At 38.3% G+C, this 18,640-nt stretch overlaps 1 protein-coding gene across 7 annotated transcripts in view; it reads left to right on the top strand.

The window, feature by feature from the left end:
- LARGE1 (LARGE xylosyl- and glucuronyltransferase 1) overlaps positions 1 to 18,640 on the top strand; it is a 286,575-nt gene that overhangs the window by 198,154 nt on the left and 69,781 nt on the right. For all 7 annotated transcript variants that reach the window (XR_007904077.1, XR_007904078.1, XM_051784574.1 and 4 more), the window contains one exon: positions 16,243 to 16,347. Coding sequence is in view for 5 of the 7 variants with exons in the window: in XM_051784574.1 (XP_051640534.1) it covers positions 16,243 to 16,347 (105 nt within the window). In the remaining 2 variants the exon portion in view is untranslated. The remainder of the gene's footprint in view (positions 1 to 16,242; positions 16,348 to 18,640) is intronic.

Raw genomic sequence — 18,640 nt, forward strand, 5'->3', positions numbered from 1 at the left:
TTCCATATGCTTGTTTCAGATTTTTTTCCCTCACTGGTACGTTTTACAGTTACAGACATATTTATAGCATTAGTTTCTCTTTCATTCGCAGTGACTTACTGATAGAGTATATCCACAAATTATTAGAATTATTGAAAGAAACTATTTTCTTTATTGTATTGTTCAGCAGTGTTAACCTAGTTTGTGCTATGTATGCATCTGTGCAAATGAATAGTTGTGTGAACAAAAACTCACCAAAATTACTGAATGTTATGTCTTAGTTTTTATTGCACATATATTCACATAGACTCTTCATTTAATGTCTGTTCACACAGATCATTTGTTACTGTTTTTTGCTGTTTTTGAGGGGAAAGAATACATATGCTGTTTCTCAAACAGTACAGTTGGAAAGAAATTATAATAAAAATTTATAATATTTCTTTTATCTAACTTTCCTTCCTTTCCCCTTCAGAAAATTATTTACTTTACCTTCCATACAGCAGAGGGAATAATAAATTTTAACTGGAGGTAGATTTTTCATCTTAGTTGTCATTTAAAGGGATTCTGACAAGGTTTGTTAGACCTAAAAATCAATTCACAGTACTTTGTTCTTTGATGCATCTGTAATGGTTTTGTACAAATGATTATTTTTTCTTTTTTGTTATGGCTTGCAATTAATAGAAGAAACAAAAAACTCCAAAAGGATTGATTTGCTTTCTGCAGTAAGAAGTAGACATCCACCATGAAACATGGCAACACCCTTATCTTCTGAAGGGAGATAGTAAGGATTTGCATTAATAAGCACCACAGTTCTTCCCCACTGGGCTTTCTTCCAGCCAAGATACTAGTCCAAATAAAAAGAAATAGCTTGAAGTCATTCCATCCTAGTTGACAGTGGCTAGAGAATTAAGTTCAAATCCTTGTATTTTATCCACCAGTAGATTATTTCATTCCATTCTGCAGCCAAATGGAGTCAAACCAAGCTCAGATGTTCTTTTCTCAGAACAGTTTGCTAAATGTGACTTTAAAAAACATTTTCATGGAAGCAACAAAATTTCACTCTGCTGCAGCTCAACCACAGCTTCAGATGTTCTTCAGTGCAGTCTGTAAAAACTAGGTAAATGTCTCTCGGCTTTCCTTCCCTAGGTTAGCTCTGTCTCATAGTTGCTGATGTGGGCAGGGAGAGGCAGAGAATGTTTTGGACCTACTGACCTTAACTCAGCAAATCTTTGCAATGTTGGTTCTCCCTTCTGGTACTGCAGAAAATAAATCTCAGGTGGAAGAGCTGTGTCTTAAATGTGGATTTTGCCCTTGTTCTCAGGGGTCAAAAAATCGTTTGTTCTACATACAATGTTTTTTTCTTAAGTAGCCAGGTTTTCCTTGCTTCCACCATTGTTTTTGTAAAACAAAAATGTGACAATCCCTTTTCTCTCTCTGAGTCCTCTAGCAGACTGCTAATGTTTAGTCAGAGTTCACTGAAGTGACTGTCAACTTTACATTAAGAAGAATCCCTGTATGTGAACCTCTCAGACCATGGAGGGACACTACCTTTCTGTCCTGGAAGCTGTCCTTTTTCTGGTAATGCATTTGCATAATATTACAGTCATCTTGGTTGGAGGAGAAAAGTATGCAAGGAGATAACTTTCAAGGTACTTCGATTTTTCCTAATGCTCTTGCCAGTGAGTCACTGCTGTTTTGATCATTTTGTTTTTTGAACTACAGACTCAATAGATTGAGAGAAGCAAATGAGGGGAAGTGTTCTTCTCTCTTGCAGCAATTTAGAAAATGATTTTCATGTTTCATCTACACAAAGATGATTTAATTAAACACTTTAATCCTGACCACAAATAATTTATGTAGGGGTTCAGTGAGAGAAGCCCAGCATTGTCTCCTCATAGAGCATTTACTTAATCCTGTCGTACCTGCTTGATAATTACTCCCTCAGATCTGTCCTTGCATTAGCTGCAAAATTAGCTTAGAGGACTTGGAGGAAAAGAGGAGAGGAAAAGTCCTTCAAATTAGTTAATAATTTATGATTGCTCTTGAGTCAACCCTGATTCAGTCTTTCTGAGGGGTGAACCTTCCCATCTGTTGTGAAATGAAATAACATTAGTACTTTTCAGTTTCTAGAGCTGCTCAGAATCTGATAATGATATATAGAAGGTCTTTTCTCCACCTCCAAAACAGATAATGATCTCTTTTTAATGCCTTTGTGTCTTAAGTCACAATCTCACATAAATCTTCCTTTCCTTCAGTGCAGACATACTCACACATTTCTCTTCTTGCAGGATTGATCTTATAAGCTTAAATGGGAAATTGTTTATTTTCCTTTCATGGAAAGACAGGAGCTGAGTTCTTCTTCATGTGGTGATAACAAATGGAAGGCTGTCCCAGAATTTGATCTATGCCTTGGTGTTTGTTTCCTCATGCAATTAGTGTGCTGAGCCTAAGTGACAGAATAAGAGCTTTAAATTTAGTCAGAAGGTCACATCTTATTCTAGAAGGAATAAAAAACCTGGCATCTCACATGTTGTAGAGGGGGGTCTTGTGTTCTTTTACTCTTTTTTGTTGTTTTGAGTATGTAAGTACCATTGAAAATGTTCCCTACATTTCTTACACCATTTTACAATCCACAATTGACAATCCATATCTTACAGCATTGAACACAGAGAAGATCACACAAACTAGAAAGACGATAGTCTTGTGAGGAAGAAGTTCATTTCTGAAAGCCCTTAGGGCATGATAGGGAACAAGTGTAGGACCAAGCTGAAAGTAATGCTAGTGAAGTGGGGAGTTAAGAAATTCCCCAAGGGGGAACACTTATGTCACTGTAATGGAAGGAGGCTGAAACTGGACGGATTAAAATAAGAGTTAATTAAAATACATTTGAAAAAAAGATATGTGCACAGATGATTTTGCAAGAGTTATTCTGAGCCACTTACATTACCTTTTCTTAGTGAAGAGTAAGTCCTAGGCAGGTCTGTCTGGGACTACACAGTTGGATTTTATGAGTACAATGTTTTTGTGCACCTCCAGGAAAGAATCATGGAGAAAGAAGATCAGTTTTGCCTTTTAAAAGGGCAGAGGTGGAAGCTAAAGTGAGATACTGAAGGGAGACTTTCACAAATCTGTCAGGTTATTGAATCTGTCCTCAGTGCTAACAAAGGATTTACTTTTTCTAGAGATTAGAGCAGATTAACTGTAAATGTCCCATTTACTGGATGCTTTTGGAGCCATAAACTGATGTCCTGACAATTTTGCTTGGAGTGATTTAAGAAATTATTGCCATCATCTCTCCAGTACTTTTCCATGAGCTGTATTAATAGATTTTATGGGGACTCATTGTCCCTCTTACTCTCCATATAGCCATTATAGAGGGCCAGTGAAGAGGGCTGCAGCTAACCCTGATGGCTGTACATGGAGATGAACTAGGTAGGCAGTAACTCCTGCCATGGGGTGGTAATTTCTCAAATTAGTGTACTTGCTTCTACAGCACTTATATGACTGAGGTCTGAATTAATTCTCACAGTGTTAAATCAAATGGAATCAAAGATTTCATCACTACATTTAACTGGGTCTTACTGATCTTCTCAATACACAGCCAAATTGTCATCTACATCACCCTTTTTTTTACTTACTGCCTTTCTGATCTGCACATACATATTAATTTGTTGCTATTTTTCAGTACTTGAAAGGCAATCCATTTTTAATTTGCTAAAGTATTAAATGTGTTTCTGTTATAATTTATATTTCTTATGGTGCTTAATGGATCTGCAGCATGACTGACAAAAAGGCAACAGCAGTTTCCACCACATGGAACCAGCCAGTGAGGGGTCTGGTCTGTCATGTGATTGTCTGGTGGATAAGGGATTTCTTTTTTTCTTCCCCAAGGAAGACAGAGAGGGAAGCCCTTTGTTTTGTAATTTATTTTTTTTTTTTAATGCACAAGAGGCTTATGGTACAGATAGGTTGTGGATAATTATCTTACTAGTACATTTTTCCCTTTTTAAGAGCAAGCAAAATGTGTCATCTAATATCTGTGGTTATGAGGGAGTAAGTTAGCCAAGTCCCTTTTACAGATTTCAATTTTTATGTTGTTTTCCATCTTGTCCTTAAACAGATGAAGAGGAAAATAAGTAAAGAGAAATTGACTCATATAGTACTTCCTGTTCTTACCCTTTTGATTACAGAATTCACTGAGATGCAAAATAGATTCAAAATTCATAACAGCATTTTACTATTTCATAAAAGAAATGTTGCTTACACTCCATGCATTAGTAGAGATTAAGGGGGGATTAGCAGATACCGTAACTTCCTGCCCTTTGCATACTTTCCTGCAGTGGTTGCACAGCTGGTTTCCTGCTTCTTGATGTCCTCAGAATTCTTAATACTTTCATGCCTCTCTCTCATTTTATTGTGGAAATATGGTTTATCATATCTAGACATTTTCGGTATTTGAGCTGATTATTCTGATTCTTTAGTATTTTTGAATGAAAGCTTGTATGCTAAACCTTTCTATAAAAATCACTTTAAAAAAGCAGTTAAATTAGGCTCAGATTAACAAAGGGACACTGTTGTTTAAATTTAAATCTAGGCGGAGTTCATACATGCAATTAATAAAGCAGTTCACAGAAGTTTTTCGAAGCTGCTGATAGACACCTTTTTTTTAACCACAGCACACGGGCATTTTAAGTTCTGCTGCTGTGCTTGCCTACAGATGCTATTGTTTTGGTGAAGCCAGACAAACACTAGCTATTTTCAGCCTAAAACCATTTTACATCTTGCCTCTCCTGCACATAACCTTTTAGAAGGTCCAAACAAGCTGGCCTCATTACAGGGGAAGAGGTTGTGGGGTACCAGTGCGACATCTTACATACTAATGTAGGGGAAGGAGGACACGGCCAGAAAAAGGGAGGGCCTGTGTGAGAAGTTTGAGTGATGCTTTTTCGCAGATGCAGATGACATGTGAGGCAATCTGCAGTCTGACCGGATATAAAGCCCTTCAGCGTCCAGGAAGAGAACCAAAAAGACTTTTCTAAACATTAGGACTGGTAGACTTCTGCACTCTTTTTGCTTTTTATCTATATAATGTCAACTTTATCCAGCGAGCGAACTCCCAGTAATGAACTCTGGGTCTCTCCCCATCTGTCTCACTAAATGCCACTTGGAACAAGCACCTTTTCATTTGACAATAAAATCAATGAATGAAATATTAGAGGCTTGAACGATATGATGTGCAGAATACATTATGGGAGTTGTTGTGTTTCAGTAGACAGCAAGTCTTGCCCTTTCTTCTCGTTATCATCAACAGATCTACTTAATGAAACTGGCACCTTCTGCAAATCTCTCACCTCTTCGCTTTTGGACTTTAACTCCTTTGTTACACTTTAAAGACTCTCTGACTCAGAGCTGTGTGATAAAATTCTGTACTTTCTGTGTACTATGGGGCTCATATTTTTTCAGCTGTTTGTCTCAGTTAAAGCCACTAACTAATTAAACAACAGAGAGGGAGAGGGAGCTTAAGCTGATTTTCATAACACTTGTTTTTATCCCTTTACTCAGATGAGACAGCCTTCTTTCTCTTTGCTTAGAGATTCTTCAGAACAGCAGGAATCTCTCAGTACTAAACCAATAAGCAGTGGAAAAAGGGAAATGTCAGTGCTGAGGTGCACTTGTGTTAAACATTCTAAAACCTCTGGAACTATCCACAAAGACTGATCTGCAAAAGACTAAAAAATGGGGAAGTTTATTGCTTTTTCCAAGCCTTCTTGGATTCTCCATCAGGAATATAAACTGCTTCATTGTTATGCTAGCAAAATGTGTCATACATGTAGTAAACAGCCATAAACTAAGTTAATGAACTAATGCTTGCTAGCAATCCATATGACATACTGTACTATTTAATTGTGGAGCTCAAGGTACTGAGCTCAACCTCAAGGTGGCTTCATAACTTTATCTTTGTGCCAGTCTTGACTCTGTAGGTATTAGACAGGGTTATTACATGATGGTAAACCTAAGTCAATGCTATATATGGTTTCAGGTTGAGTTTACAAGTAGACACGTATTCAGCAAGAGAACATCTCATCCACTTTACCCTATAAATCTAGATGTCTCCAGGGTACAAGTTAAAAGACAGAGAAGGACATAGAGAAAGAATGGTTGTGTTAAAATTTAGGAGCAATTCTCTGCACCTTTATTAGGTGTTTACAGTCCTTTGACAAAACAACTTGCAACACTGTCAGGATAAAATTTTCCATTTTGTTCTCCAGGTTATTCTTTTGTTCCTATATGCACATCCGCTGTTTAGCCTGACTGCAGAATTGTCCCCTATTTCAAGAGTCTCCTACTCAACAAAGAGGTGACCCATCTGTCATTTTAGGGAACAAGGAACAGATCCCAAGACTCTTGAGCTTGTCACTAACTCACGAGGCTTCTGGTACAGCTACTGTTTTGTAGTATCAGGCAGAAATATCTCTTATTCTGTAAGCTCAAAATGCAAAACAGTAGGTTATTGTCTGGTATCAGAGCTCTATCATATTTCTTGATACATTTTTAGTTGTGCTTAATCATTAGGTGTGAACAAATGTTTGCTGTGCCATCTTACCATCTGATACTGCTGATGCATAAATAATTCTTAGTGGTAGTGTTTGTGAGCTCTAACCTGTCTTGAAGCCCATAATTAAAAGGATAAAGTGAGCTGTTTACACAAACCAATTGTCAGTATAGTAAGTGCCATTAAAAGCATTGGCAAGAAGTGCTAGGTAGGTAGCAGCATCTTACTGCAATCTCTGTCTACTGAAGAGACAACTCCTGAATTTTCATCTGGAAAAATTTGCAGAGGCTGGTAAAAGCCACATAGCCAAAGGGAAATGCAGAGCTTGTTTATTTGTTTAACAGAACTGAACCCAACAAGGAGGAAAAGCAATGTCAACATAGTTGGATTTCAACACCACATACAATAACTTGGCAACCTTTTTCACATTAAGTGGGTGATACAGCCCTTTTCTACTAAATATGACCCTGGTTTTTTCTGATTTGGTTTGGGTTTTTTTTTAAACTTGTCCCTAGAAAACCAATCCTTTTCATTTTGTTCTTCTTGGAGTTTTTTTCTGCCACTGTTTCTACATTCTTGGATTTCTCTTAATACTTTCTCAGGGAAGTACTTATGATACATATCTACTGATTTCTTGCTTACAAACATTCCTGGTGTGTCCATCAATTTAAAAGATTTGTTTCTTTTAAATAAAAAAGAAAGGGGGTTTAATATCTTGCTGTTTATATATGATAACTACCCAAAAGGATGAACAGTCTTTGAAATATTAGAAAAGTTTTATTCTCTGTATCTAATTCATTGCTAGTAAACAAGTTTACAATCCCAACAACCTCAGACAACAATCACTGGAACCTGATGAAGTGTCGTGATGCAGTGGTGTTCCCCTCCTTTTACAGGACAAAAACGAGGGATGAACAGCCAGCTTCTAACCTCTATTACCGGGTTTGAATCTGAGTTGAGAATGTTCAGTTAACAGAGGCAGCTTAAGGTTTACATTGCTACAGCTGAAATATGCAGCTGCCTGAACATCAAGAGGAAAGTGATGAGACATGCCTGGAATCCCAAGGGATGTACCCAAAGTAAATCTATGGCAGGGCAGAACATAGCATTCAGAGATGTGGCAAGGAAAAACTCAGCCATCAATGGACCCAGTAAGCTGTCAGCTGCTCAGAAGGCTAGCTGAATGGGAATTTTGAAATGATGACTGGCAGTGACAGTTCAGGCACTAGGCTATCACAAAGGACATAGTCTGTCAGTGTGTAAAATCAGTGCTTTGGGTCTCACAAGTCCTGGCACCTGTTCTTGGATCACCACTCATCTTCCTGGTGACCTTGGAAATGTTACTCCATCACCATGTGCCTCAGGTTCTCCTGCTTTAAGGATGTCTCTCCTTAACAAAGTACTACTACTGAAAGGCATAAGAGATTTATTGATTACACATTACAGCCTGCTGCTTGGCTCCCCATTACTGAGATGTGTTTCATAGATGGGTTTGTGCCAACAAAAATGTGCATATCAGGACCTTATCCTCTTTATAAAATTGATGCACTTAGGAAAGGCAGAGTCATGGTGCATGGATAGTTATTTTCATGGTCTTCACACACTCCTCCAAGACAGTTTTATTGCATTATCTTTGGCAGCAAAAAAGAAAGCATTTTTTGTTCAGTACTCACTTATTCCTTCATAGCCCAAATTCAAGCAGTGCTTTTAGTAGCTCGTATGTTCCTGAAACTCTAGACCCTTTTTCTCGGTCCAATGCCTAAACAATAGAAGTAGTGGATTTGAATTGACTTTGTTCACAAGGATGTTTTGCTGCCTTCAAAGAAAGAAGTTTTCAATTTTATAAGAGTGTGGAGGTTTATATTGAGTAGATTAAAAATTAAAAAGGACATCACAATAAAGGAAAAGAACTGTTGTTGAATGTGATCTTTACACTGCCATTGGTGTGAATAAAAAAGTGAGGTGTGTAGTCAGAGCAGTGAGTACATCTCACTGACCTCCTGCAGCCTCTTTAGAAAGAACACTTACCAGCTAGGAAGGGTTCATGTCAAGTCTCCTACTGCTGCTAATTAGATGTCAGTTCTTCTGCTGGAACAATTTGTACTATAAACAGTGACATAAAAACTGAGGTTAAGGATGGGCTGGTTCAGCAACATGTGAAGCTGATGAAGCCTCTCTTCTAGTCTAGCTTACAGTTCCACAACCATTTCAGTGGTCAGGCTCATTCTTCCCCAGACTCCATGCTAGAGCACATTTCATGGCAATTTGTTGGGCATGTCACAGAATCATAGGATTAATCAGGTTGGGAGGGACAACAGTGGGTCATCTGGTCCAACCTCTCTGCTGAAGCAGGGTCATCCTAGAGCACATTGCACAGAATTGCATCCAGACAGTCCTTGAAATATCTCCAGTGAGGAAGACTCCACAACCTCTCAGAGCAACCTGTTGCAGTGTGCGGTCACCCACACACCGTAGAAATTCTTTCTCATCTTATATAAAGTAATGAGATCCCCTCTCAGTCATCTCTTCTTGAGGCTGAAAAGGCCCAGCTCTCTGAGCCTGGCCTCATAGGCTGCCACGTAGAAAACCAACAGAAACTTCTCCGTGTGTCCAATCTCTGAATTCTTAAGTTACTGGCAGCACAGGAATCTTGTCATCAACCCTGCACAAAGCCTTGCCATTGTCACAAAAACCTCAAAAAGTTTTGTTCCAAAGTAAAAGGTTTTTTCTACAGTTACTCTTGTGCTCAGCTGCTAAGAGTCCATTTCCCTGAAATTCTGCAGATAAAAGTGCTGCAAATATTAATGATAGATTTACTAGCTTTGCTGTGGTTTGCTGGACTCCTCACTGTCCTCTTAATTTTTCTAACAAGCTCCTTGGAGGACACTGTAAGATGCATGGAAACCCAATATATTTTCTTCTCTTGATTGATTTAATTCTTTCATCTTTTCTTATGAAGACGAATCAGATTTAGGTCTTTACCCCAGCCTTACTCAATCTAGTTCTGTATACTTCATCCTCATGATCACCTTTTATGTATGCCTTTTGAATCCTCCCTCCTACCACATACAAAACACTTATGTTTCTCTCTGTACAGACCCTTGATGAGTTACTCTCTTGTCTGGTCCATTGCTGTAACTTCTTTTGCCCTTGTCACATCCCCATCTCTGAGTACATCCCGAAGTCATCTGATACCACTGCTTTACATCCTTGTTTCAGCATTGCCAGAGTCTTCCTTTATTCCTTTCACTAGCTCCTTTCTCTTTCACTGAGTCAGCCTGGCTCATCTTGACTATCTCTACTTGATATACTATATTTTTCTCTGCTTTGTTTATCTACCATCCTCTCTTATCAGGTATTCGCTGCTGGTATCTTTTCTGTTTCTCCTGGCACCAATGTGCTATCCAACACGATGCTCCCGTGGAGCCATCCTCTCCTCTCCCAAGACAATCCTGCAGTACCTTCAGTGAGCTACTCTTTGGCTTCCTTATCCAAGCTGCTCCTTAATAACTGTCCATGTAGCTTCTCTCCATGAGTATTTAGTCCACTAAGAAGGAATAGTGGTTACTGGGAAACAGCAATGTACTTAATGCAAATGAGATATCAAATAAAAAAGTTTAACTTGTGTGGGAGGCATTTTTCCCTGAAACTTTACATTTCCCCATGTAAAAGAGAAGTCTTTCACAGCAGAGACGGCCTTTTCCTATACTTGCCTATATATATTTGCACACACGTATCTGTATATATTCGTGCATGTATGTATGTATGTGCATGTATATATGTGTGTATATATACAAATATAATGCATATATCTGGTGCATGTATATAGTGTATATATATACAAATATAATGCATATATCTGGTACATGTATGCAAACCTGTGAAATAAATGCACAGTAGAGGTTAAAGTATTCAATTCTGTTGAACACAGTGTATCCTATGCTATACAGGCATGTGAGATGATGTCATAATCTGTCCTGGCACACTTGTGCTACAGTGCACACACAGGATTTCATGTATGTATTTTACATTGGTTTCATGGTAAAATTTCTAGAAAATTTATAGAGGAAATAAACTGCTGAGGAGTTTTGTGCTTGAAACATATTTTCAGGGTATTTGTTGCATGGGAAGACAGAGTCACTTTTGGGAATGAGAGAGGACATGGCAGTAGAAGAGAGGAATAAGCTTGGGAGCAGGAAGAAACATTAATTTATATAGACAGTGCAAGAATTGCAATGGGCAACAATAGTGAGGATGGAAATCTTGAACTTGACAGTGATCTGAAGAGGTGGAAGTAGTTAGAAGTACTACTTCTAACTTAAAGTAATTAGGTACTTAATGTAGTTAGAAGTAGCAAGACAGAGTTCTTTTCTGTTCTCCTTTAATAACCTTTGCTTACTTATTGTGTTTTTAAAGGCTGAAAACTACTTTACACTTGCTTTTCACTTTGAAAACCTCTACCAAATGCAACTAAACCTTGCAAATCCAACAAGCACAAGAACTGTGCTGAAATGGATCTTTCCAGTGATACTAGCTCACCCTTTGGCCATTAGCAATCAGAAGGCGGCACCCCAGCCCTTGCTACCCCTTTAATATGCCTTTTTATTTTCCCCTTTCTGGAAACAGTCTAATGGCCTGAGAAAATGCACGAAGTCCTTGTAGTGGGTCCATTGCTATTACTGTGGTTGCACTGGAGTCACGTAAAAGCCACTATAGGTCTAAAAAACAAAAAACCAAAACAAAACAACAAACAAGCAAAACAAAAAACCAAAAATAAACAAACAAAACCAAAACAAACAAACAAACAAAAAAAAGGCTTCCGCCTAAGAAGTTGAAAGTAGTTGTAATAACTATAAATTTTTTACTCCTATTTTTATTGTTTGTAGTAGCAAAGTACGTCAAGGCAAGAGCTGAGGTTAAAGACCTTTGTACCACAGACTAGAGAAGATAATATACTCTAAAACTGGGAAAAAATCTGGGCAGAATAGGAACACATTGTTCACAGGCACCAAGATTGGCACCAGATGAAACTAGCAGGTACCAGACTCAACATAAATAAAATCTGATGCTTCTTCAGATGTGTCATGTGTCACTGGAAGCCAGAGGACCACCTAAGAAGTGCCACTGTACAGCTGCACTGTTGTGCTCCATGTTGCACAGCTGCTACTCCTGTGCTCGGTGGAGCTTCAACCTGGCCACATGCTGCTGCTCTTATGCTTTCAATAGAAACTAGCCCACACTTATGAACTCAGAGGACTTACATTTCCAATACGTGAGACAGGCAAAATGGAAGAGGGGTAAAATTTTATTAAGGGAGAATTGAGCAAGAGGCTCTTCTGTGACCTGTTCAATGTCACCCAAGAAATCAGTATTGCAACTGGGAGCTGGAGTCCCCTTCAATGCCTGAATTACAGTGTAATACTTTCCCCCCCATTATCCACCAAAAGTCCGTGAAGTAAAAACAGAATTGAAGGCATTGAGTTATCAGGTTCAGAAGTATTTATTTTTCTATGGAAACCTCCTCCAAGCAACAGCCAAGCTTTTGCAAGGAGAGAAGCACCTCTCATTGTGCAAGAGCTGTCAGGGAGCTGTTCTGTGCAAAGTGCTGTAGCTGCAGCTGCCTTCTGGAGAAGTCTCATCCCACAGCCAGGCAGCATACAGCCCCATTCCTGGCAATTCAGCTGTAATTCTGCCTGTTCAATAATTTTTTGCCGTGGTCATGCCAGAATCATAGCCTTGTTTTCTGTTGTCTGGCTGTTAGTGGTGATGTATGAAGAAGTAAGAAAGACAGCTTAATTTTCATAAGCTAACTTGTGCCTGAAGTAACAGAGTGAGAGGAGTGCACTTAATCATAGCTACAGGGCCAGAACAGAAAATGATAGAGCTTTTGCTGTTAGTTATGGTATTTTATTATAATAACTCTTAGGAAGAAGAAACCAGCAGCTCAAAATGCTGAACAGTTCAAATTCATTATGGTAGCCTCTGTGTTCTCGTCTGCTGGAAGAATAACTTACAAAACTCTTTTATGCCTGCGTTTTCCAAAAGTTCGTGGTGGGAAGGAACTCTGGTCTTTTTCCCCAGAAAATCTGTATTCAGATTGTGGTATGCTCAGAGGTGAAATGAACCTGGTGATAGTTTCCACAGAACTGCAGACACTTTGCAGGGAAGGCGTGAAAGGTGGCAGAGAGACAGGTTGGGGCTGGTGGATAGTCAGAAAGCTGTGGGCAAGACGAGCATTCCCTGTGCCTCCTTCACACCATGCATCGCTTTAGCCTTCTTTCTATAACTTCCTAATGCATTTGAAAAAGTAAATAACTAAATGAACTAACTGCTAGGGGTCAGATACACTGGATAGATATTCTCACAGTGATTCATTAATATTGAAAAAAATTAATTAAAGCTTTGAGTGAAGCATTTTTTAGTTGGTCACAAACGGAAGGACAAATCTTGTGATTTTATTTTGTTTGAACTTTTAGATACATAAAATAATGTGTTCTATGTCATATATATTATGCATCTGTATTATGTGTCACATTGTTTTATATGATTTAAAGTGATGAGGGTTGTGCATTTTTTATTTTGGTATCTTCAGATCAAAATATTTGGGGAATTTCATCCAGAAAATATTTCTGATTTTCTTTTTTCTGTACTGATTCAGAATGAAAACATTTTTTGGAAACATTAATATGTTTCTATGCAGCTGAAGTTCTGGTTTCCCGATTACTTCTGATTTAAGTCAAGATCATAGAGACAATATAAAGGGTAACAAAAATATATTCTTCTTTGGCAGAGACAGCAACGCTATTCCAACCTAGAGAAAACAGAAATAAAATTAGAGAAGATGCAAAGCATGTCTCCATAATTTTCTCCAAGGTGGCTTGGGAGACAAGTCATCACATCTGCCTAGTAGGCTTTTATGCACCAGTAAGAGTTACAACAGCCTGACAAGTTGCATAATGCTGTACCCTAGGACAGTACATGAACATGTACATATTCCCAGGCCATTGCAAAGGCAAACTAAAGCATGTTAGCTAACACATTTTCCTTTGTATTTGTGACAAGCTAAAAGGACATGTACAGGCAGTTATTCCAGCTCAGTTGATACACAGTAAGTCACATTATCTGATCCATGTACCTAAGCCCTAAAGCTTACATGATGTTAATTTCTGCCTTCATCCATGTCCCGTATCAAACGTCAAGGAACACTGGTGAAAGCATGATTTGTTATGGTGTCTTCAAAAATAAAGGAAAAAAGGAGAAGGAAATTATACAGCTACAGTAAATACAGGCAAACATAATTTCCTGAGCCTTTTCAGTTTCTCTTGGCATGAGAAATAATAACTGAGAAATAAGCGTTTGGGAGGTACATTATTAGAACCGAGATTTTGCACTGATAGGTGGGAAAGGAAAACCATTAACAAGTAGCAAGGTTTGTTCTTTTTTTATTATTCATCAACTTAAAGCCTGAACTCTGTGGCATGATGGGCAATTCATGGGGCTAAAATAATTAAAGCAGACTGATGTTCCATGGTAAGGAAGTTCAGTATCTGCTTCTTGCAAATGGAATTCTAACATTTCTTTTGATGTTAGCAGTACTATCCTGAGAAGGATCTGTGGACTGCTGAGTTGTGAAATGTGCTGTTAGATTATGGGCAGGGACACTCACTTCCTACCAGCTGTGCCAATCCATTCCAGCCCAGCTGCACCTGCATTTTTTATTGGTTTTTTTTTTTTTTTCATCCTTTACTAGCCATGGCAGTTTCTTATTTTGATTCATTCTACCTCAGCTGTAAGGGAGTGGTTATAAAGAACAGGCAGACTTCCAGGATGGAGTCAACAAGTGTTGGTTTAAATTTTGTCCTTCGGCATCTTTTTGCCTAAGACTTCTTTCAACCAGCTGAGATCCCTTTCGTATTTCCTCACAGTATAGCTTGTGGTGTCTCATGCTCTCTAGTGTGTTCCGTGTGTGTCACAGGTTGAGAGATGCTATAGTTTATTTGTATGAACAAAGCATCAGTTGCTTAGGGATACATTTGCCTCTAACTTGTAATTTCCTTCATTAGCTTATGCATTGCACTCTGTTAATATTACCAGTTTTCGGTAGCACTCATGGGAAGATAAATCTTTGGTGATCTTTTATATGATCCTTTTGCTCTCCCCCAGATTTTCCACCTTCTTGAAAAATGACTTATGGAGTATAATGTAAAAAATTAAATATATATAATATATAATATATAATATATAATATATAATATATAATATATAATATATAATATATAATATATAATAGCAAAGAGGAGACAACATTAGAAAATTAGAGGAGTGCCATGTTGTCATTAGGGTAGAGTAGGATGATCCTGAAGTAGTGTGGAGTGGACTTGGTAATCTCAAGGTTATTTTTAGATTGGTTTTCATTCACTCTTTGAATGCTTTCATAGTGTTCTGGTTTATTTGTTATATGCATTGGCCAATCTCTGCTACTCACCCTCTTTGAAACAGCATTTGATATACATGTGGAGGTTTCTGACGTTCACCTGAATTACAAATACCACAGGGGAGTATCACAATCAGTTTTCAAGCCAACTATAACATTGAATTAATCACTTCTGTCTTTATGTCTTGCTTCTCAGCCCAGTCTTGTCATGGGCCATACTGAAATTTTAGTAATACAGCTGTGGTCTTATGTAAGCAACGTATAATGATCATTTAATACTTTCAGTACCCTGCTGTGACCATACACCCAATTTTATGAGCATAGCTGGGATTTTAAAATGGCCTTCAAAACGTGCTTTCTCAAAAGGTTGCAAAATAATTTCCAGTACCAGTCTCAGTGCCCTCACTGAGCATGTCCCTCTGTCAAAACACCATTCACTTTCCTTTCTCTGACTGGCTCCAAATGCAGTTTTCCCTCCATCCTCTGTCACCAGAGCATCATTTCAATCACTTCTCATATTTAAATTTTATACAGCATATTTCAGGATAGATAATTAAGTCCTTATCTATACAAACATTCACTTTTCAGTTGATTTTTAAGCAGTGCAAACCTTCTAGACACATTTGATTTAAAACACATTTTACTCTAGCTGCAGCCAGCTGCTAATCAATGTAAGATAAACTGAAATAAAACTGAAATCATAATTTCTATGCAGCATTCTACACAGGCTTACCTAAATGACTTTTAAATTGCTCTCTTAAATTAAGACAGTGCAACATTCTTATGTAGGTAAACTCATAGAATCAAATATTTTTCTGAGCAAAAGGGATTTCCTTTGTGACTGAGAAAAAAATCCCTGAAACTAGTAGCAGGGAGCATGGGAAGAGAATAATTTGTTATACTGAGCCTTGTTCTTCAATTACATTATCTCCATCAGAGTATGAACAGATCTTCATATTAGATGATCATTTTACCAACACTTACTTCTCACTAGGAGGATTCTCCATCATTGTATTCCAAAATCAAGCAGCATTCAGATTTGTCTGGGTGATATATTTCTGTCAACGTGACAAGGGTTCCCACAGTGTTTATTTACCCAGACTAGCCAGGGGAGAAGGAAGAAATGAACTGTGCTAGGCTTGCTGTCTGTTACATAAGCAGGCTCCTTCCCAGTGTATGGAAGGAGCCAGCACCCGACCTTCCGGATTTCTCTTTTGTTTTCCATTGATTGACTGTCTTCTGTCTCCTAATCTGCTTGCAATTTGCTCATTTCCAGGGCAGCAAGTTCTTGGCTTAGTAGAGAACCAGAGTGATTGGTATTTGGGCAACCTTTGGAAGAATCATCGGCCCTGGCCAGCACTTGGGAGGGGCTACAACACAGGTAGGACCCGAGGGTTTTCTTCAAATTAGCGTTTGCACTGAACATGCAATCTGTCTCCTGGTATGAGAGTATATAGAGAGAAAGATGTGGTAATTTACACCTCCCTCCCTAAGCTATGGCTAAATTTGTCTTTTAAAACAGCAAAAATTATGCAGTGTCATGCATTTTGGAGTTTCCTGTCTTCTTTAAATGGTGTTAGAAAAGATTATGTAGTGTCCTTTGGGGAAAAACAGAGCTTTTCAGCAATCTGACAGATCCTCAGCACATCTCCTTTGAGATTTCTGTCCGTGATGACACGTATGTAGGCCCAGCAAGTGAGAATGAATAGGAATTGAGGCTTGTTTTCTGTAGAGAGGTAAATGGTATCACAAAATGTCAGCCCAATAAAGATATAACTCCTGCAGGACGGCAACAGGGTCATAATTGTCCTAATAAAATGCAAACTACTGGCAATCAATTTCTGCTGCCATGAGAAAGGAATAAAGGCGCTAGATCAGAGAATTTATTAGGTTACAAAAGACAGGTCTTCCCACTGATTTGTGTTTGGTGTGTGTGAAAACATACCAGGTGCATAAAGAACACACACATACATCTAAATCGTTTCTGTGGTAGGCTTTACATGCTGATGCAGTGAGTTAAATTCCTTCTCTATTTGTAATAAGAGGACAGAACAGATGGTGAAGCCTCCATTTGGAACAGATGAGTCCATTTAAATATCCCTGCACTATCAGAAAATTATTCACCATAGTAGTGGTTTTGCTTTACAGAAATATATTGGTTTGAATTCAACAGACTAACTTGAAAAAGAGTTGCACAAGTTGTGGTTGGGTCATCCATATTTCTATATTCCTTTGTATGTTTGTGGGAATCCCACTAATTTTTGCAAATTTTTATTTCAGTCCCTGCAAAGCATGTCTAGTCTGTGAAAAGCTTCAAAAGAATAGCCTAACAGAATATGGATATGGATACAAGATTTTGGCAGAATAGGTTTGTTTCATGGTTCTCCACTTGCCAGAATTGCAAATAGAAAGGCTAGGTCTGCTCACTGCTGTTCCCAGCCCCGCAAAAACATGAGACAGAGATAAGTTTCATGGATTTGTCCTGAAACCTGAAAGCTTACATTACACACAGCTGAACTTGTTGATGTCAATTCTGTTTGCTGTTACACCACAAAATATTATCTTTTGTTCTGCTGAGAGATGACCACCTCATATAGTTACCTTCTTTCTACTACAGTTTTGCTTTTTCCTTTCTGCCATTTTAATGCTGATAGGGAGAAATGTGGCACAACCACATAATAGTGGAATAACCCAGAAATGTATGGTGGGTAATATCTAAAATACAATTATGTTAAAAAAAGTACCATAAGGATTTAATTTATATCCTCTTAACTTACTGTTCCAAATGGTTTATAGGGATACCACATGCCAGTGTATCACATAAATCTTCCACTGAACACAGAAATAACTGAATATCTGCAGTCCTTCACATAGATTGTGTGTTTATTCTTGTATTAATACATGCCTACCAGGCCATGCATGATCCCATAATCCTGCCCATGATTTTAGTCTCCTCACAGTTGTAACTCACCTGTAGTTATAAAAACTTTTTTTTTAGAAAGAAAAACAGAAGGTAACTAAAGTGTGGGAGATTGACAAGTGATCATAAGTGGAATGTTGTTTTTTCAAGTATGTGGAACAAGAGGTCACTGAGTGAAACAGTGCAACCTCTGAGAAGTAGGAAATTACGTTATTGACAGAATCAGCACCCTTTACTATAATTTCTTGATTGAATTCATTGTTTGCCTCAGTAATCTAGGAGAGATTGGAGCTGTAAATTTCTCAAGGAAGATGAAACTGGAGCTTGTTTGATGCGTTCACTGAATTGAAGTAATTGACACTGAATGCAACACTGTGGCTAAGGAGGATTCAGAAAACTAAAAGGCAGGGGCAACAGGGGGCACAGAAAAGAGAGGCAATATCTCTAAGCAAAACACTCATGAAAGACAGTGGGCCAGAAATGGGAAGACATAGAAATTCAGGTGCCTAGAGCTGTACTTAAGAAGAGTGAAAGGGCCCCCAAACCTCTGAAACTTTAATGAGCTAAACAGAGCTGGATCAGGGAGAAGCTCTGAGACAGACTTTGCTTTTGCTCTTGGGAGAGTGTTTGCTACAGACCTAGGATACCATCCTAAGAAAAGAGATTTTTATGTGAGCCTCTTCAGCCAGACCTAACCCTGTCAGATTTGATGCAGAAGCACCCCTCAAAGTCAAAATTCTTCCACTACTTCCTC

Source organism: Manacus candei, unplaced genomic scaffold (genome assembly GCF_025592945.1).
Source record: "Manacus candei isolate 608988 ecotype Guabito, Panama unplaced genomic scaffold, ASM2559294v1 h1tg000018l, whole genome shotgun sequence".
Taxonomy (NCBI): domain Eukaryota; kingdom Metazoa; phylum Chordata; class Aves; order Passeriformes; family Pipridae; genus Manacus; species Manacus candei.